This window comes from Balaenoptera ricei, chromosome 17 (genome assembly GCF_028023285.1).
Source record: "Balaenoptera ricei isolate mBalRic1 chromosome 17, mBalRic1.hap2, whole genome shotgun sequence".
Classification (NCBI taxonomy): Eukaryota; Metazoa; Chordata; class Mammalia; order Artiodactyla; family Balaenopteridae; genus Balaenoptera; species Balaenoptera ricei.
In genome coordinates this window covers 81,397,978-81,419,625 of record NC_082655.1, presented here as the reverse complement: position 1 = coordinate 81,419,625, position 21,648 = coordinate 81,397,978, and the positions used below count along the sequence as shown (strand labels likewise).

Here is a 21,648-nt window from a genome sequence, read left to right as displayed (position 1 = left end):
CTCCCCAAATCTTTTTCTTTCAAAAAGTCCGCCTGTTTTGTAGAAGGACATTAAGCCACTTGGAAGGATGGTGTCTGCTGGGTTATTAGCCAGCACACAAGGAAAGTACTGACAAAATATTTATTGAAAGTTATTAAAAAACAGTGTCATTCTTAATATATTGACTGATTAATAAAGTATTTTTGAGCAGCCTTTACCTTTGTTGTTCCATATTTTTGAAGATCGTATGTTACCCTCAGAACCTTTCAGTTTCTGATTCCGCAATTAAAATACTTATGCATGAAAGCCTTCCAGTGATTTTACCTGTTTGTGATAAACTTACAGCATGTGACTTGTAATCACACCATCATCTCCGTTTTGTTTTCTTAACTGAGAACAGACTTCTGCAAGAGTTTCAACCAGTGTTTGCATTGGTCTGTCTCACTGGTCCATCGACTGTAAGTAGATTAAAAATAACACACTATGTAAGTCAGAGATGTTGTTTTTGTCTCTGCAGTGTCGCTGAAATGTAAAACACTTCCTACTTCAAGTAGGTGCTCAATTTGTTGAATGAGTTTGATTACAGAGTGGACAGGTTTCAATTTAGTGCAGAAATTACTTCACTTGTTCACAAAAGAATGATATTTTACTCTTGAACTGAGACTTGATTCACCTCATTCAAACCTGCAAATGTGGGACAGTCATAGGTGAAAGCAAAGAGGTTGAAGTTATTTGAGGTTTTTATCGCTGCAACTGTTTGTTGGTGTCTTTTGTTTGTTTCTGGCTAAATAACAGTTTGCCAACTCAATGCAAGGCAGCATAAATAGAGATGGGTCTATCCCAAGCTTCCTTGGAGAGATTGGTCTCTCTTTCTCTCTCTTTTTTTAACTATAGAAATATAAAACTGAGTACTCCTCCTGGCACATTGAGAAGTGGTCAGTATTATATAAAAAGGCAGTAAATGTGTTGGAGTTCAAACAGGGACAAATAAGAATTAGAGGAACAATCTCTAATATTTTTTTCTCTGTTCCATAAATGGGACTTTTTCCTTCCCCATCTGTATAATCAGGCTTGCAGTTTAATGAATATTTGCTATATTCCTTTCTATGCAAAACATTAGGCCAATCTAACATATTATTTATTCAACAAACATTTATATTAATTTATTCAACAAGTGTTTATTAGAGTATCTACTGCTTGCTACCCAATTGAATAGTGAAAGCTGATAGATGCAGAAAATGAATTTAGGTGAGGATTGACACAAGAACAAGACTCACAGCAGAGAATAAAATGTGACTGGAAGGAAGGAAGAAAGCACACAGTTGGAGAGAAAACATGATAGTAGAGCAGCTTAATCGTTTAATTCTGTCCCCACATGAATGGGATTTACTGTATTACAGGAAAATGAATGTCAGTAGGGTTGGGCTCAAGCATTAGTGGTACCAGTTTGGAGGTGACAATTGTCATTTTTGCCTCGTAATGGTAATTGATATTGAGAGTCTGAATAACCCTCGATACATAACAAGATAATTGTCCTTGTAGAATTATAATAGGCTAAATGTAAATAAAGTTACCCTTTCATTCATTCTTAGCTATGCTAGAAAATAGTAAAATAACTGACCATTTTCCAAAAAATAAGTTTTGCATGAGTACCCATTTCTGTATTCTCAGATTAAATGTACTCTCCCAAATACTGTGATTTTCAACTTCCCTTCATCCAAACTACCCTTATAGTCTGGACCACAAAATGGCATAATCACTATTTGTACAGTAGTGATTTTGTCATTACATGCAGAACGACAATAAATACATAACTCGTTTCTGTTCCACAGAATAAATAGGCTGCTATAAAAGGCTTTTTTTTTTCTTCTGCTCATTTCAGTTCTACATGAAGTAATTTAAAAGCTTACAGAATAATACCATGTACCCTTTTAACATCACAGACTGCCACCTACTGGAAGATAAACTAAACATCTAAAGACAACTGTGAAAACATGCAGTATTTATCTTGTTGATCTCACACACACACGCACGTCCAATGGAAGAAAACATCAGTATGCTTTACGTGAATAATAATTGTTCTGCTTGTTTCTATACTATGTTGTAAAGACAAGACATTTTCATAGTTGACCAGAAACTAATTTACTCTGTGCATTGCAAAAAAATAGTTCTTAACATGTAAATCAATAGGTAGAAAGAACTGTTTTGCTAAGGTAGACAAACCAGAAATATATTTAGAAAGAGGTGTTTTGGCTCCAAAACTTTCAGTACATCCATTGGCTCCATCACGTCACCTTCTAGGTTGCCTGAAATATGTCATCTATGTTCCCCAAACAAAACTGAAGCCACACAAGTTGGAAGAGAAACCAAGGAAACACATGTTACTGGAGAAGAACATCAGTCCAAATGAGTTAAAAATCACTTTGAAAAAACAAATGCTCACTCATGGTGATGTTTATGTAAACTTATCTTACTTGTTTTGGCTAGATAGACCTAAACCTGGTAGTAATCAATTATAAAAAGAGAAGTCTTATGTTGCTTGTTACTGATGCAAAGACAAATGTTTTTCCCCATCTTCTCACTACTGATCTGCTCTTACAAAACTGGAAATGAACTCTGAGCTCTTGCAGACTTTCCATACAAGTGGGGAAAACAAATTTCCATAGAAATTAAACATAAAACGTAAAACAGGTATTTTGCACTATATTTCTCTCTCCTTATTTCTTTCTGTTTCTCCATAAAAGTCATTAAAAACTAGTGAAAGTGGTGAGACCCACAGGGGCAAGATGAGCTTCACGTTCAGCTGATGTGCCGTCCAGCTGTAGACACACTGCACTCTGACCGTACCCCCCCGGGACATCCTGCAATGTCCTAATTCATTTACCTTCTGAAACCCGCGCTCTGCACTTCTTTCCAGATGTGTTTAGAGATGTTAGCATCTATCGTGTGTGTTGTATTTTTTCCCTGTGGGCTCATTCAAAATATTTGAGAAGTGCCTATGAGAATTAAAACTAGTCACATAATTTCCCATTGTCTTAAATTCGGGCAAAACTATTCAGTCTGTGTATGTCTTATGTAGAAACCCAATAGAATTAAAGTTAGTTTCTCGATGTGGACATAATGGATCTGTACTTTGCCCTAGTCCACATCATTAGAATTTAGAAAACACTGGTTTTAAGCACTTAACAATCTATAGCTGGATAGTTTGCATATTTTTCTCTGTATTTTTGTGTATGTGTGTTTTTTAAATAAAGCTAAAAGCCATTAATTAGAGGGCCATTTTATAAGGTTGAAACACACAAAATTGACATTTTTTCTCAGCCCCAAATTTTTCAGTATCAGCAATTTTATATGGATTAACTCAATACTTATAAACAAAATTGACTCAGTTGTCATTTAATGATACATTTATATTCTCATTTTTAAGTCGTTTTGTTACAAGGCAGTACATGAGTAGTACCTCATGTGGTGATGAGCCCATTCTGTTTACTAAGTCCCAGACTTCCTGTGTCTTCAAGGTATAGTATATGTTAATTTGTGACTCCATGATAATTTGTAACAAGTATGAACATATCAATAGAAGAGAGGACATAATTTTTATTCACATGTATACATACTGTCTTATAGATATAGTTATATGAGGGGGTCTAGGCAAAATCATCTTTTCATATTTGCTTAACCTGTAAAAGGAAAGGAATCAATCTTTTATCTGATGCTCTAAGGCTCCATCTGTACGTTCTCGCTAGACTCTGTTTAAGACTTCTACTTTGCCATAAAATATGCTACTTTAATCTCCATTTTCCCTTTTCGTATTTATAATTGAGCCCTTTATATTATATTTCCTCTCCTCAAGGACTATTAACATCGTATGTGTCTGAACAAAATATTTTCCAATATATCATATCCTGTGATTTCATTGCAATCATTTGTAACAAGAAACAGGCAGAGCAGACCTTGTTATCCCACGTGAGACGTGGGAACAAAGGTAAAGAGGTCGAACTCTCACCATGGAAGGAAGGGTGGAAATGGAGACTGGAATCCTGTCTGCACATCCAAACAGGCTCACAGGCTGGGTGGCTGGGGGGTGGGGAGCCCTAGTAGTTCAGTGCTGGAAAAGGACCGGCATGTCCTCTGGTCTAATCCATCCTTCAGAGCTGAAGCCAGCGGGTTCCAGAGACGCCGAGTGGTCTGCCTGGAGCCTCTGACCGATCCATCAGCACGATGGCTCTGGATTAAGCCCAAGTCCTTCTTCAGGCAAAACTGCCTGGGATTTTATTTCCAGGAAACAAAATTGAGATCAAAACCAGAAAAGCCAAGAAACACACAAATCACACAAAATTTTGTCACTGAAACTTTCCTGCCTTTGCTGTTGAATCCAAAGTAATTTCTAATGGCTTTATGCCAGTCAGAGGGATCGTACTCAGTTAAACTTGAAGGAGCTTAACCTCCCAGTGAGTGAAGATTTTTCAATCCTGCACTAGAAGATGGGAAACATAGACCAGGGTGCCGTCAGCACTGCGTACAGAGGTTACATGGCATTAACTAGAAAGTCGATTATGAGCCAGCTGCTGCATGGAAAACTGTGTGTCAGAACCATGATTTCTATGTCAAAAAGTGTATGAAATTACATCTTAAGAATAGAATAGTGAATTGAGATATTTCCAAAAGAATAACCAGTGACGTGAATATTAGAATGATTGAAAGCAATTAACGACTGATTTACTTTAACCATAAAAACAAAATTTCAGAGGATTGCAAAATCCAAAGAAGGTAAACCCAAGAAAATTGTTTTAAACAGGATACTAATGCCGCATTGGATTTTTTAATGAATAAGTGTAAATAGGAAACAAAAAGCAAAGTATATCAGATTTAGGAAATATTTTCTTTTACTATGTTTTATCTGTAGTTTTATAAAAATTACTTTAATCATTGGTTAAATTATATTTATGACTCTTATGTGATCACTATATCCAGTTAATATAGTGAGGTTATCAGATAATGAAAAGCAAAGCAAAGATCCTATGGATTTTTGAAATAAAAAAATAGTGATTACTCAGTATATATGAGATGCACATTTTTTATCAGGTTATGTTCTAGGCTTGGTAGAGTTGAAGCCCTGGGCCTTAACACCCTCACAGTAGTGATGAATGTACATGCTTCTCAGGCTAGCAAAGTCAGGAATAAGACATCAGTCAGTGGAGTGGAGAGATCGGGGTGTCTGGCGTTCAAGCCCTGAGGCAGTGATAACAGTTGAGCGGCTGGCTTTTCTTCTTTCTGGCAGAATGGCCTGGTCTCCAGTGACAGTCTTCCAAAAGACAGTACATAAATGACAATGGCAAAGGCAGTTCGCCTTCTGTCTGAGAAGGTTTAGGTTTGGCGTTTACTGCTTTACTCTAAGTCTGTTGGTTGATGGTGCTATACTCTGAATTTGATATTTTTCTATGAATTTTGATATATGGTCATTTTTGAAAACACACAAAAAAACTCAGTGTTTAAACATTCCACACAGCTTAGTGGCTTAAAACAACACAGCAAAGTTGCTTTTGCTCAAAGATCTTCAATTTGAGCAGAGGTCAGTGAGGTAGGCAAGTTGAAGGCTGACCCCGTCCCCCTCTGAAGGTTCACTCATTCACTCCTCAGTCTGACACAACAGCTTGTGGCCTGAACATCCTCACAACGTGGTGACTGGGCTCCAAGGGCAAGTGACCTGAGAGAGAGAGAACCAGGAGGAAGCCACCCGCCTGTCAGGTGTCACCAAGGAGACACACAGCATCCTTTGTCCCTTCTATCTGAGCTGTCCCCACACGCACACCCAGTTTCAAGGGGAGTGGAAATGGATTCCACCCCTGGATGTTGGTGGCAGGGTTCTAGAAGAGTATGTGGGAACAGAACTGTTGCCGTGGCCAATTTTTGGATGATATAATCTATCACGTTCTGCCCTCTGGCTAGCACAATTCACAGCATCCTTCCTACAAGCAAAATCCACTCACCTCTCCCCCAGACTCTCCAAAGTTTCATCCCATTATTGCTCCAGGTCAAGATTTAACCACCCAGCTCACATCTAGGTCTATATAAGGCTCCTCATGTTTGATTCCTTGTCTGGTTCAGAAGGATGTTGTTATGAGCTGAATGACATCGGCTCAAAATTCAACTCCCAGGACCTCCGAATATGACTGTTTTGAAGATGGGCTTTAAAGAGGTGATTAAGTTTAAATGAGGCCATTAGGGTGAGCCCTTACGCAGTCCGACTGGTGTCCTTACAAGGAGAGGAAACTTGGACACACAGACACACGCAGAGGGAAGACCACGTGAGGACACAGGGAGAAGGCGGCCGCCTGCAAGCCAAGCAGAGGCCTCAGGAGAAACCAAACCTGCCGATGCCTTGCTTTCAGACTTCCAGCCTCCAGAACCGTGAGAAAATCGATCTCTGATGGTCAATCGCCCAGCCTGGAATTTTGTCGTGGCAGCCCCAGCAAACTAACACTTTCTGCACCAGAGAGAGCCGTCACCATCGCCTCCTCCACAACCATTACATGGTGGCGGGGGCGGGTGAAGAGCGTGGCAGACCCTCCCGTTCCAGGGCAGGGGACGCCGGGGCCCACAGCTTTCACTGCCCAGAGCGATTCCGAAAGCCAGCGGGGTGCGCCTCATTGGTGCCTTGATTAGGTTCAGGTACAGGGCCTGGGATGAACCAAGGGGCTCTTGACTCTGCCCCCTGCGATCCTGTGTTTCTCTTCTGGGACCTTGGTTCCTCCTTCTGACCTTCTGGCTCTGCCCTGTGGGATCTTGGACTTGCCCTCTGGGATCCTGGCTCTGCACTCTGAATCGTACTTCCGGTGTGCCACACCTGACAAGTTAAAGTATATATTCTTGATTTATAAGGAACTGAGCATACTGTGTACATATTATATCAGCTGGAAATTGACTTCCATTAGATATTCATTTTTACTTTAGGCTTATTTTCTAATTGTTTTTCAAATTCAGACAAAATTCAAAGTGTGCAATGACCATGTTTCCTTATATTCATACGAGTTTCCTTTTTAGTATTTCAGTGTTATATTGTGGCACACTTTTATTTATATTGATATGTCAGGAATTTCTTTACATAAAATAATGTCTTTTCAAGTAGATTTTTTGGTTGATATTTTTAACCCTTATTTTATTTTATCTGTATTTGCCTGGCATGTTTTTCCACTGAGTTAATTCTAACCATCTTTTTTTTTAGTTTAACAACATTGCATTACCAAATCAAATTGTTTAATTATTCTGAACACCTGCTATGTACAGGGCACATACTATGTACAAAATTGAAAAAAAAAAACCCTAAACTGTGAGATCCTTGAGAGTGAGAACACACATTGTTCATCTTTATATCTCCTGAATCTTTCTAGAGCAAATATGCATTCCTTCCTTCATTCATTACACAGAAGTCTGACGTTATGGGCCCTTCAAAGAGCTTTCAATTCAATTACATGGATAAAATATGGAAACACAAATACTCATATATGCATACATACTTTTAAATAGGATTGTGGGGAAATAAATCATGCCTGCATTTCCCCATGAGCCTGTGAAAAGCCCTGGCCTCGTGAGCCATGGAAATATCTGATATGAAGTTAGGGAATATTTACTTTCACTTCACAAGCAACATTCTCACCTACCATATGGATTAGATCTATAGCCAGTTGTTTCTCTAATAATGGAGTTAAGTGCTCTGATGTAAAAGAAAAAAGAGGTTTCTCTCATTTCTCTCCCCAAAAGCCAACTGGACACATCCTCAAGTAGACATCATCCTAGGTGAGCTCCCAAGCCTTGTCTTTCTATGTATTTTCACATTAGGGAGGAATGAGGCCAGGGAACTGGGAGGCATCGCCAGGTCTTAAGAGCCAGTGTCAAGGGGTTTACCTGGTCCTTGGAAAGCATATTTGCATCCTAAGATGGTAAGGTAAGAACCCAGTTTCCTTCCCTTCAAGTCTCAGTGGAGCAAAAGGGTTTTGTGTTTCCTCCCGCTCTCCCTTGCGGCCTTGCCAGGTTGCTCTGGGCCCGGCCTTTCTGCTGCCGGGATCCCTCCACTGCTGTTTTCTGTCTCATGGTTCTGGAATCGCGCGGGCGCTGCTGATTCCCCGTCCGCGTGCTGCCACCATCTGGGGGCTTATTTCTTCCACTCAAGTCTGTGAGGGAGCCTGGGGGTAGGGGGGAGCTGAGGTCACATGCCCGCTCGGTCCCCACCTCGAGGGGACAGATTCGGGTCATTTTGAGCCAGACTTCCAGACTCGTCTGCCCTTCTTACAAAAGAAGAAGCAGGGGTCCAGGGCGCACCGCAGTGCTGTCTGGACAGACCAGGGATTTATAGTCCAAAGGAAGTGTTCAGTTTTACCATAAAAATAAATGTGGTGTTATATTGGGCAATTGCTCTACCCTTGAGAGAGAGCCCGTTTCCTCATCTTCACAAGTAGAAAGTAACTCTCACGAGGCTCCATTCGGGTGGTGTTTGCACAGGGCCTGACCCACAGCCGGTTCAAACCTCCAGGGGCCTCGGCAGCACGAGCCCGCCCGGGTCGGCTTCCCAGCCTCGGGGCGCCGACACCACCGCCTGAGCTCTGCGCTCCTGTTCCGGCCACGATCGAGTGCACACGTGTGCGTGCCCTTAGCGCACGCACGTCTCCTCCCCCGGCAGCCCTCCACCCAGAGCCGGCCTGGAAGCCGCTCTGCTTCAGGACGGGCTTCAGCGCCTCACGGGGACCCCCTCGTTCCCGGCCCGGCCCGCCACCGGGCATGGCCGTTCCCTCGGCGACAGGCCTCAGGGCCCCGGCGCGCACAGCCCGCACGGATGGGAGCTGCGTTTCTGCCTCGGGTCTTCTCAGCTAGGACTCCCGGGGCGGGACTCTGCCCTCCACCTGCTGCCCCCCTGCCCCCCGTGCTATCCGGGCACGTAGGAGCCAATCCATCAGTGTGCGAAGTGCAACTGCCTCGAAATGGCAGATGAATCTACGTACTGCTTCTGAGACATGCGTTATTGCTACTCTGAAGTGATACGAATTCTCAGAGCATCAGGCACTTCCATGTTCTAAGGTCGGTTCAGAACTGCATTCCAGAATCAATATAAATGTTCCTTGCGTTTGGGGATGGTCGCTTCTCTTCCCGTTACCAAGATGAATAGATTTTATATTGCATTAACATAGTTTTCTGTGCAATAAGCCGACCTAAGGGAAACTGAGGAGCCCTGACTCTGAAACAGGTTCCCTGCCTTCATCTATCTCTTGGTCGTGTCCTGTTGGCACATTCATGTTTTTCTGCATTTCCAGAGTGATTTTCTCTTGGCACCTAGGATATTTTCCAGTACGTTAATAAGTGCTTAGTGACGTGATTTTAAGGAATATCAAGCAATTTAATCTTGTATTCCTTTAAAAATGACAAACTAGGTTTAATAAGAGAAAACCATACAATGAATTCGAAAGCCAACCATCAGTAATTGCTGGGCTATAGGAGCTGCCACTTCCCTTCGGTTGCCTGGAGCCCTGATGTTTGTGTGTAGTTGGAAGCCGCGCTTGTTTCCTCTTTTTTTGTTGTCTCAAGTACTTGCTTGGTCCTTTAAAATCCAAAGCTCAGCTTATCCATACAAGCCTTTTCCAGCTGCCCTGACATAACGTGAGGCCTCTTTCAAGTATTCATTGTGTGCTCACCACGCAGCAAGCTCCGCCTGTGCTGGGGGTGGAGCTGCTATACTGGCCAGCAGTGGGGGACCGGCATCCTCCAGGGGCTGTGGGCTAGTTTCAAAAGCACCTTGAACTTGATAGGAACAAAAGTTAGAGAAACCTTAGAGCTGCCGCACAAGCTGTGCTGCTGGTCATTTGCAGTTTGTCTGAGGGATGCTGATACTCTTGTGTCTGCTTCCTGCTCAGTAGAGCAAGTTTTGTTCTGTTTTGTGTTAACCTCACTTACCTAATGAGGATAAAAGCAAAAGTCAAGACCATTTATCTCCACGTGTCCTCAGGAAACCCTCAAACACCGTAGAAGGGAGCCAGTTCCATGTTTGCCTTTGACACACAGAGAGAACGGCATAAAGCCAGCTGGGCGATTCCGGAGACAGTTAGCCCAGGACCCCAGTTCACATTTCAAGATTTCTGATGAGCTTTGCAATGATAGGGCTTAGGAAATGCTGACCCAATAATACTACGTTCAACTTTCCTAACTACTTCATTCTTTTAAGAATTCTCCCTGTAATGATTATGTGGATAATTGAAATCACTGAAATTACGAAATGACACTGCTGGAGGTGTAGAAAGGATGGTTTACTTCAGCAGTGTTGGGTTAATGCCATGTTATTTTTCACAGATTTCAAATTCAGTCAGTAAATTAGAAAAATTACCAACTTCTATGCAGATACAGAAATGTTTTTTAAGCCTCGATTGATTTTTTCAAGCTCAAACCATCAAGTGCGACAACAGAACATTTTCCTGCCAGACATTTGTATTTCCTATCATTGCACGTGAATTTGCACACAGTTGGACACCCTTTGTCTCTCAGTATTTAAGAGCTTTGTGTGCTGGCATTACGTGACCTCAGAAGTGCCTTCCCGCCACCCTCATCGGCCACCATCCACAGACACATCACCCCACGGAGCTGCCATGTCGTGACCTTGATCTGTTCTGCCTTCTTTCCCACTGCAGAAATGTTTCCCTTTCGCCTCTGCTGCCGTAACTGAAGCTGTCAGCTAGTTCCTTCCCCGGGTACGTGAATGGCAAGATTCCCCCAGATAGGCATGTCTTTCACCCTACTCTGTGCTCAGTCTTCATCTGAGTTCACCGCCTTGATCCATGGAATCGCCCCTGCTGGGCAGCGGCTCTGGGTTTCCCACTTTTCTGCTGTATTCCTACTCTCCGTTCCGGGGCCTGCTCGGCACCTGCTGCACTGGCCAGCACGCAGTTGACACCCGGCCAGGGCTGGACCTTACACTGCTCTACGCGTCCCACTTTCTGGGTCTGCGTGCTGTAACCTGCTGGCATGTCCGTGGTCCCCAGTCCGCTTGCTTTGCATGTTATCACACAATAAAACCCTGGCTTAGCTCCAGTTTTTGCATCTCTGTTTCCCTTGTCGCTCCCAGTGTGATAATTGTTTTCAGGAAAGTTTGCTTTGAGCTAATCTTGCATCCGTGCTAGTAATGTTTTCCAATCTCAGAATGATTCTGTGAATCTGTCTAAAATACGACACAAATGTCTAAATGAAATATGAAAACAAATGTGTTCTAAATTAAATGTGCGAAAAAAAAGCCCAGAGTGGTCTGTCAACTTCTCCCATCCTAAACACTTTTTAAAATATCTTTCAGCATCAAGGGAGTAGATTTTAAGGTAAAAAGCTTCAAAATTAAAGATTAAAAATCTTATTTCAAAGTATTTTTCTAGTTCTTCCTATTGGCTTCTTTCAGGCCTTGGTCTGAATTTAAACCTCTGGTCTTTCATTGTCTTACTTCTGCTTCTTCCGCTGTGATGCTTTTTTCTTTCTTTGTACATGAATGTGTTTCAGATTTTTCTGACTATATTGTACTCATTTAATTCACTGAATGGTCATGTTAAAAAAAATAAAGCCAGACAACTTTCCTAGAAATATAAGTCTTTGTGTAGAAGAGATGTTAGGATAAATGAATGATGATTCTAAATCTCAATGAACGTGATAATCAACAGCTTTTGCTGACTAGTGTTACTATTCACGCAGAAACGCTAAACACACACCCCACACAGACAGACCATCAGCACTCCAAATCTTTCAGGGTTTCTTCCCATCACACTAAATAGGGCAGCAAACTTGGCAGTGATTTATATATACCAGGCAACCCATCATCATTTCCGAAGTATCTACTACACAACCATATATAAATGTGTATGTAATATAATTATGTATATATATATGTTATATATAATTACATATAATTAATCCCAAACACTTGGATTGCTTAGCATCTACTTGGTAATCCAGTTTTCTATCAACATCTGGCAGATCACATTTTTTTTTCTTTTTTCTTTTTTTCTCTTGGAGAAAAGTACTTATCATTTTTTTTATTACTATGGTACGTTTGTGATATACTGGAAAGCACCTCTCTTAGGGGAGAGGTGACCTGGGTTAAGGGAAACTGTTCCTCTGACCCTCTTCAATGTCTTGGATTTTTTTTTTTCCCTCCAGCGAAATGCTGGGAACTTCTCCATTGGACCCCCAGACTTCCACAGAGGAACTCTCATCCACGGGTGTTTCTCAAACTTGGTGTTCTGTGGGGGAAGGATGCTAGAAAACTCCTATTCTGCCATCTTTACGATGTGGCCCAGCCTGTAAGCTCTTGAGTCGGGCTCTGCTTTCTGAGGTGAGAGCCAGGAGCCTGGGGCTAAGGTTCTTTATTGCTCAGTGCTCAGGCGCTGCACTTTATTCGTGGATCTTCTCAGGTCACTCGGTGGACAGAGACACATTCCTGTTTATGCCGTTTGGAGTTGGTCTTAGCAGAAGTGTGCCATATTCTGATTTGTATTTGTTACTATGTAAGACATGTCATTCTCATCAACACTGTTGGACATCCACTGTGTGTGGGCACCCTAATTACCTCTTATATATTCTAACTAAACTCCCCCATTCTCCCAGGGGGGTGGGGGGTGGAGATCATCAACCTGAGATTATAGTGGATGAACAAACCTTAGGGAACTTAAATAATTTGACAGGTACTCATAGACAGCAAGTGAGTGGCCTGAATTCAAACCTAGATCCCCTTTACTACAAAGTTAACATTTCCTTTCAAATATTATGTTTATACTTTGTCTTTCCAGTTATGAATGTGACATGTGTCTCCTATTTCACACAAACTTAACACTGTGCTTCGATAAATATTTAAGCCACAATTGGAGAAAGAGCTCATGTAGGTTTAATAATATTGAGTTCTATTTCAAATTTGGGCACAAAATTGAGGAATTTTAGAGAACGTATACCACTTTTCTGGACCTCCCTTTCCTCGGTAGTATTCGAGGAGGTTAGATTAAAATGATGGTCAAGGCTATGCTTGTTTTTAACATTTTATTATCTGTTAATCTGATTAGATACTTGATGGATTCATAAATTGAGATAATCTTTAAAGGTCTGATCACGAACCGGTTTGTGACATGTACACACTGCTATGTTTAAAATGAATAACCAACAAGGACCTACTGTATAGGACAGCGAACTCTGCTCAATATTATGTGAGAGATTTATTTTAATTATTACCATCATGCAATTATTGTTCCATGTTTTGAACATTATATCTTGCACCTTTTAATAGTATTAATAAATAATAATATTCTTTCTTATAAAATGGAGCTGAATGCACGTGTTCCCTGCTGTGAACCATGATTTTACATATTAGTGTTAAAATACATAGCTTGTCAGGAGGAGAGCTATTTTGATGGTGAAGGACTCTGCGAAAGGGAAGTTGCCAGCGCTATTCTAGCATATTTTGACCACCTTTTAGATGCTCTAGACCTCTCTCTTTGATGCTAAAGCCATATATTTCCTTGGGCCAGATTCCTCATCTGTAGCGTTGCTAATAAGTATGGTCCAAGAACCAAAGGGCCTTGACCGTCTCTTGGGAGCCTCACCTCCCCCCAGGGATGCACTAACAGGATCCCAAGGCCATTCCTTTGCACAGTAAATTTTGAGCTGCCTCTCCCTGAAGTACAACTCAACCGCTCTCCTAGGCCTCTTAATGAACGAAGATTTCTTTTTTTTAAGTTTTGCCATTTTCAAAAAATAATAGAACAGTTTTTCCAATTTATGTCAGTCCTTGAATTTTCAATGGCAGCCATTAATATTGTTCCATTTCCCTCTTTAAATTCACAACAGAATTTATGTCAATAGTTGCAAAGGGAAAAGATAAATCACATGTCTGTTAAAATTTTTCATTATTGTTCAAACCAAGGGCTGGATATTAAAAACATGATGATGAAAGTATTGTTCTTACTATAGAAAAATATGGTAATTGTTTTGAAATAACATGGTGATCAAATATTTTCCCCTCAATATCTAAACATTCAGTTAGTCAAAATATCAGAGTTGTTATTTTTGGAGTGATAGAAAAAGATCTTAATAAGTAACTATGTCTAACAACATTATGTCAGCACTTTCAAATTTATTTAATTGTATTACTAGACTTTGGTGTATTGTTAGCATTTTGTGTGGTCAGTGGCTAATCTTTTGTTCCGATTCCAAAGCCCCTGTGGATGGATAGTGTCGCTGCAATAAGGCGCACAAGGGGTTTGATTTTCTGGCCCCTCTGTGAGGACCTCTGCCTGGAACACTTGAGGCCCGAAGGGTGACAGGGACCAGAGCAATTACCTAGGACAGTGGCTTTTAAATTCGGCCTTGCAGAGCTCTGGGCTTGGAGAAAGTGGCTTATTTTGATGTGGGAAAGAAAGCAAACCTGGGGATGGGAGCCTGTCCCCTGCCCTGACCAATGGGGACTGGTCAGCACTTACGTGTTTTTCGTATTGGATTTCTATAGCATTTAGACGAAACAAAGCCTCCTGTGGCTCAGTAAATAAATACCGTTGCCTAAGTGATTTTATCTGTCTCTTAGATGGAAAACTGTTTTAGTTTGGAAACTTGGTTCCACACAAAGGAAAATGTTTTCATGGTGAAGAAAAAGGGTCACAAGCTGAGATGCCTCAGGCACTGGGAGAGAACAGACACGTGAAGGAGAAGTGCGTCCTCCGTGAGGGAAACTGGTCTACCTAGAACTGCTGAAGATGAGACTAGAGACAGTCCCACTGTGTATTGTACACACCTGTGCACGTGGAGGAAAATTTCTGAAAGTAGCAGCAAAATAGTTGACTTCAAAAGAGATTTGTCACCGTACCTTGAAAATATGGCCATCCAGATGCCTGCTTACATTAAGACCTTGAATCTGGAGAGATCTCGGTGGATCCTAACCCTTCCTTCATGAGCCAGTGCTGTGCCAGACAAGAAAATGGCCAGTGAGGGAACCAGACCTGCCCTGGGGCTCCCCGTCCCGTCTGGGCAGCATGAACCCCATGGCTGCGTGGGACAGGTGCCTTTGTCAGACTCCTGGGCCAGCTGCATAGGATGTCCACGTGGAATGGACCCGGCGCTTGCGGAGTTCAGGAGCTGTGCATACAGAGGGGGTGGATGAGCTAGAGGTTTGATATAAAGGAGCGCGGCTGAAGTGTTGGAATGGTAAAGTCTAGGCACTGTGAAGCCAGCATCTTCATTAATCAAAACTTTGGGGAAAAAGGGGAGAAAAAAAATTGAGTGTGTAGCAACATGCATATTGACACCCACTTACATATCCTTCCCTGCTTTATTTCTGTGCACAGTGACAAGGCTTTACAGCTTTGTACATAATTTCACGTGTTTTATCCATTTTCTAGATTTGGAGGAGGAGATGATTTTTGCAAAATAGGCATTCCAGAAATTTTTGGAGGGCTCCCTTTGGCACATATGTCTCTTTCAACATCCTGTTTGTTTCATTTCTGATTTGGTAGGCTTGCAGTGGTATTCATACATTTCCAGAATTCCTTCTTTTTTTCTAAGTATTAAGTGTTGAAAAAGACTTTCTTCTCTTTTTCGTGGAGTATTATCAAAACTCTGTAATTAAAAATAAATATTCGCTCAGAAATATAAAAATCTAGCTAAACAGATTGGGTGAAAATGAGTTAGCATAAAAAAGAAAATGACTTAAGGACCTGACGTAATTGCCTAAATACACATTTAAGTGCTGTAAAATCAGAGTAGACATTTAGAGTCCCCGTAAGTTATCAAAACATCAATAAGAGATTGGAGTTGTTTCATTTAAAAAAAAATCTCAGAGAGAGACAGAAAATTCCAAAACTTCTTGACAGCTTTGCACACAAGCAGAGTAAGCATAGCTGACCAAAACTGATAGAACATTTAGGAAAAATAAAAAATTTTAAAATAAATAAATAAATAAATATGTGTGTGTGTGTGTGTGTGTGTGTGTATATATGCTAAAAAGTGCAAAAAATGTCCTCCATAATCTCAAGGCCTGCAAAAAACGGCCTTAAAAGGAGGCCTCTTTCTAAGGGGACGGGGGGTTCTCAGCTGGGGGCTGGGGCCGGCTGCTGGCCCCTCCCCTGGGACACCCACACCAGCTCCTCGCAGGCTGCCCCCCGAAGGGCTGCTTTCCCTGTCCCTGTGTCGCCGCGTGTGGCGCTGTGATGAGAAGGGTGGAATGTGAGGGACGTGATGTGTTCAATTCCCATTCTCTGCCCCACCAGGCATTTGGGCGTGAGGGCAGAGGCTGACCTCTCTCCGGCCACAGGAGCTGAGGGCGGCCGAGTGGGTTTCAGACCCTGTGAAATCACCTCTTAGCTGCTTGGCTTGGCCCTTACAGGAGGCAGAAGCAAACTGCCATCCTGTTTGAGCCACTGTTTTTGTTGGCGTTTTTTAAAATAACCAAGCACTCTCCTAACCAATATAGAAAGGGGAACGATGCATACAGACCCGCCCCCAAGGTACCCACCACAGAACGTACAAAAGGTTCTCTAAAATCAGACCCAAGTGACTGCAGGTGTCATTGTTACTCCTATTGCTTTAACCACTTTATTTTGGGGGGGCCCGTTAATCAGTTTCCAATCAGTTTGTTTCTTCTAAAACAAAGATCTAAAAACAAAGATTTTCATCATCATATTTATAATAAAATAAGGAAGAAATTCTCATACAATTACAGTTCTCATTTCTACAGCTGGACACATGGTTGTAACTGGTATTGAAAACTACCTTCTACTACCTTTGCCCTCAGCAAGCACCTCAGCTAGTCATGGTTCTGTTTAAGGTGGAGGGTTAGCGTAATTTTGACTGGATACGTGTAATTGTGGTGCTTCCTAACAATGGAATTTTATCCCGATAAAAATAAATGACCTATTGAGCCATGAAATTACATGGATACATCTTAAATGCATATTTCTAAATTTTAAAAGACTGTCTGAAAAGACTCTGTCCTGTATGATGCCAATTATGTGACATTCTGGAAAAATCACAACTATAGAGATAGTAAAAAGATCATTGGTTGACCAGGGGTTCACAGGGAGGGAAGGAGGGGTACACAGGTGGAGCACAGGGGATTCTTCAGGTCTGTGAAGTGATCTGTGTGATACGGTAGTGGTGGATACATGACACTATGCACTTGTCAAATCCCATGGAAATTTAAAGCACAGAGTCAGCTTGATGTATGAAAATTTTAAAAAATTCTTAAGGGGTCAGGAGACCCTATTATGGCAAAGAATCTAACTGTAATACAAGGTCTGAAATAATCTCACTGAAATCGGGGAGGAGAAAAGGGGTTCACACTCATCATTTTAGAAATGAGTGCAGCTTGTAATATTAAAGGCAAAATAAACTGTGCTCTAGTGGATAAAATTGTTTCCCACAGGGATATGTGTTAACAGCTCCTGTGTGGCTGTCCCTGTACGCTGGGGCTGAACAACTAGGTAAGTGAATGGTGGCTCCCTGGGGGGGGGTGGGAATCCACAGACAGACAAGGGGAGAAATTAGGAAGGTCCATGTAGTCATGTGTTAGAGACGCAAACCTCACTGAGAGCTCACGGTTAGCTTAACAAAGATACAGGTGCTTATGCATGGAAATCTTTGTAAATACATGCATTCCAACATGGGTTATCATATGCACATGTATTCCTTGCTCTTTCAGCTGAGAGGTCCTAAGTAAATGATGGGATAAATAAATAAATGGGGAAGAATAGATGTATCTCCTGTCTAGAGCAATTCCAAATAATCCCTGTAGATACTCAACCCTCAAGGAAGAGAAGCATAACTCCCCACCCTTTAAGCGTGGGCTGCTTGTAGTGACTTGTGTCTAGAGAGTGCAGTGTGGAGAGGGGGACAGAGAGGACCTTACGGTGAGAAACCGGATAAACGTCATCTCAGCCAGACCATCAAGGTCAGCCTCAGCAGCAGGGATAAGGCGTGTTGACTGTGATTCTCTGACGTGAGGTGGTAAAGTGGCATTTATCTCTGGTCTTCCTCTCCCAAACCCATGACCCCACTACAGTCATGAGAAAAACGTCAGAATAATCCCAATGCAAGAACATTCTACAAATTACCAATAATCCTCAAAACTGCCAAAGTCATTAAAAAAAAGGAAAGTCTGAGAAACGGTCATAGCCAAGAGGAGCGTGAGGAGACACGGTGATTAATTATAATGTGGCATCTGGGATGGGATCCTGGAAACTATAGAGGACTTTGCGGGGGAAAAACAAGGAAATTTCAAAGAAGTAGGGCCTTAACAATAAGATCACAGTACTGGTTCATTAGTTGTAACAATGTTACACACCATGTGCCATACTAAGGCATGGCGTGCATAAATGTAAGATGTTCATAATAGAGGGAAAGGCATGTGGGGTATGTGGGAACCCTCTGTGCTGTTTTCACAATATTTCTGTAAATCTAAAACCACTCTAACATAAAACTTTGTACAGAAAAGGTCTCAGAAAATTTTAAACGTATAAAATACAACTTTTGTTCCAGTTTTTAAATTTATAATCACTGAAAACAGTTTTATGATAGCTATGAAATTTATGTTACCTAATAATTAAATTGCTTTGCATATTACATTAATTCTTTTTCTGAATAAATACCTGATATTATTACCAGATATTTTCATGAAAGCCAATGGAAAATTAAGAAAACAAGGAAGATGTGTTAAAAATGGTAGAAGGCATAGATACACCCCCTACTCAAATAGAGATTAAGTTTAGATGGTGGTTAAATACCTTCATGTCTATTTTCTCTGGTTGCATTTAGTAGCAGGAAATTGATTCTAGAGACACCGTGTTTTTATGTAATCAATAAATACTGAAATTCTCCTACTTTTATAGAAAAGGAATAACTTCATGTCAGAGTTGGCGATAAGTAGATATTTGCAGTTCTTTAAAATACAATCTTAAGAGCAATTTTGAAAAATAATAGTTCAACTAATGGCAAATTTCTCACGGACACTAAATAAATAATTCATATCATCGGGTTATAATTTCAACATCAAATTGCCCTTTTATTTGCTAATGATTTGTTCTTACCTAACTTTACTAAAATCAGCCTCCTTATGCTTTCCAGTCAAACCAAATCAGGCTCACAACCCACAAGACTTATTTATGGAAAATAATATATTATGTGGCATGTTCAATTACTACCGAAAATGGTCAGAAAATGGTCAATCTCTTCTTTCAAAGGCAACAGTAATAATCCAGTGACAACATACTCCATTCCACTCACACTTGATCAAGTGTTCATCAGTCCCACACAACAGAAAATGACAAAGAGGACAAGATAGTTTACTGTCCCCAAAGCTGAGAGGAGCAGTAATTTGAGGTGTATAACGTCTTCTATTTCGGAATTCACCATTCATTTTACTTGGGAGTCTCATTTACCTAAACTGTTACATTTTTTATACTGACAGGATGCCAATTTTCTATGACAACCCTTAGTTTTATTAAGTTCATCACATAATTAAAACAAAACTCTCCAAAAGCATTTAAAATAAAACAAGACTTATATGCATTTATGTGCATTTAAGTCTATGCCTATCATTTAGATATTACAGTGACCACTAAATGAATCTGTATTAGATATTTCATCATTGATTTATCTTTATATTATTCACGCTGATAAATAGCTTGCTGTCTTAGATCACTCTGTTTGTGAATTACATTTTAAGTTCCGGAGAGAATTATTCATGCATGTAGCTTTTTAATTAAAAAGAGAAAAATTAGTCAACCTTTTATCAAGAGATAACCACATGAAAGGCAACTTTTAATTACCCCTTTTGAAGTTTCTTCCCCTGTTGCCCAGTGGGGTTTCAGAGTGGATGCGGGGGTGAGCCAGCCCCTGAGCGGGAGGCTAATCCCGCCCTGGGTCCCATCCGGATGCTGAGTGGAGGGAGAGGGGCCTGGAAATGCACATCCTCGGCCCGCGGAGCCATGGCCATAGGGTTATTCTTCACGGAAGCTGGAGGTGAAGACGTTTCCTCTCCTCCTGCCGTCGCTTCATTGGCCCCTGGGAGTTCTTGTCCTTACAGGTGGCTGTAAACAGTTTGCCCGCTGGCTCCGCTGCCTAATTTACTGTACTTCGTTATGTCCTCCTCTCTGCCCCTCGACGCTGTGCTTGATGGCCTTTCTCTGTCTTTTCAGACGACATCCTTTGCGGTGCCGCAGCACATGGATTTCAGGACTACCTGTGAGGAGGTAGGTCGCATGCCTTCTCTTTTTGATGAGGGGAAACAGGTGATAGACCTGGGCCCTCCCTGACGTATTTACGTGGAAGATGGCTCTCCGCGGAGGGACGGGTGATGGGCCCACGGCGTTTCCAGAGCGCGAGCTGTCTCTGCAAGGCTGGAAAGGCCTCACGGGCCTGGGGAAGCCTCGGGATTGCAGTCTTCCTTCAAGAAGACGGGCGCATGTTTCATTGGACTGAATTGTCTCTCCCCACAAACTATGCGCTGAAGGCTTCAGGTAGTGAAAGAGCTGGAACTAATTCTTCTCACATAAATGGTTATAAATTAGAAGACCTCTAAGGTCCCTTTCAGCACTAAAAGCCTTTGATTTTATGATTCCCATATTCTTTAAGTATTTCAGTATTAAGTGTTGATGTATGGCGACTCTCTGTAGAGCTGTCATCACATTCGGTGTGAGCGGAAGTGATACATTCATTGCTCTTTCAAGGATGTTAAAGGCCATCCATCCAAGTGTGCAGTCAACAGGGCATGGACTTGGGGCCCCAGGAATGCAGCTCTTCTATTTTAGGAAGAAAGATTATCTTTCCATGCAACATTCAAAGCATTGTCTTTTCACTCTTCGGGCAAAATGCAAATATTCATATGTTAAAATATTTCATATTTGCTTAAAAGGTTTAAAATATTTTAGTATGTATAAATAACCCAAGAAAAAACAGCCATAACTAGATTACCTATGATAAAGTTTTAAAAATCTTCAGTATTAACATTTGTCAAAATTGTTCTTTTAGTGAAATGTCATGTGTTAAATTTCTTGCAAAAATATCTTTTTTAAAAAAATATTTGTCACAGTAGGTTCAATTTTAGGTTGTTCAGAAAAAATGATAAATTACTTTCATTCCTTCAATACTTATGCTTATTTTTTATTTTTTTATTTTCAAAGTTTAAGTATGGTAATATTTTTTAAAATACTTTATACATGCTAGCACTTTTCAAATTATATTATAGCTATTTGTTTACAAACCTCTCTCACATGCTACCCTGAATATTATAAGGTCAGAATGTGTAACTTATTCATCTTTTAATTCAGCCCCTTTCAAAGGTTCATACTTTAAAAAAAAAAAAAAATTACTGTTTTCCGAGCTTAAACTTAGAAGCATAAATTTTAATTGTGTCAATTCTGGTTGTAAATACAGTACGTGTTATCGTACTGTTAATTTTGTAGGAATGTAGTAAACCTACAATTTCTTTTTAAAGTTTTATCTTACATTTTGGGTGGTAAAGCACCCATCAATCTGAATGGATATTTGTGTGAATGAGACAGCGTGACACACATCGGAGACGCATGTGGTAGAGACTGGACAGTGGCCAATGTTTCTAACACATGGTTCACCTTGGATGTGAGAGGCTGTATAAGACTGATTTCCCAGACCGTTTCT

At 41.0% G+C, this 21,648-nt stretch overlaps 1 protein-coding gene across 1 annotated transcript in view; it reads left to right on the top strand.

The window, feature by feature from the left end:
* SNTG1 (syntrophin gamma 1) overlaps positions 1-21,648 on the top strand; it is a 472,569-nt gene that overhangs the window by 245,464 nt on the left and 205,457 nt on the right. The window contains exon 3 of the mRNA XM_059901577.1: positions 20,169-20,222. Within this exon, the coding sequence (XP_059757560.1) occupies positions 20,196-20,222 (27 nt within the window). The 5' untranslated portion in view covers positions 20,169-20,195. The remainder of the gene's footprint in view (positions 1-20,168; positions 20,223-21,648) is intronic.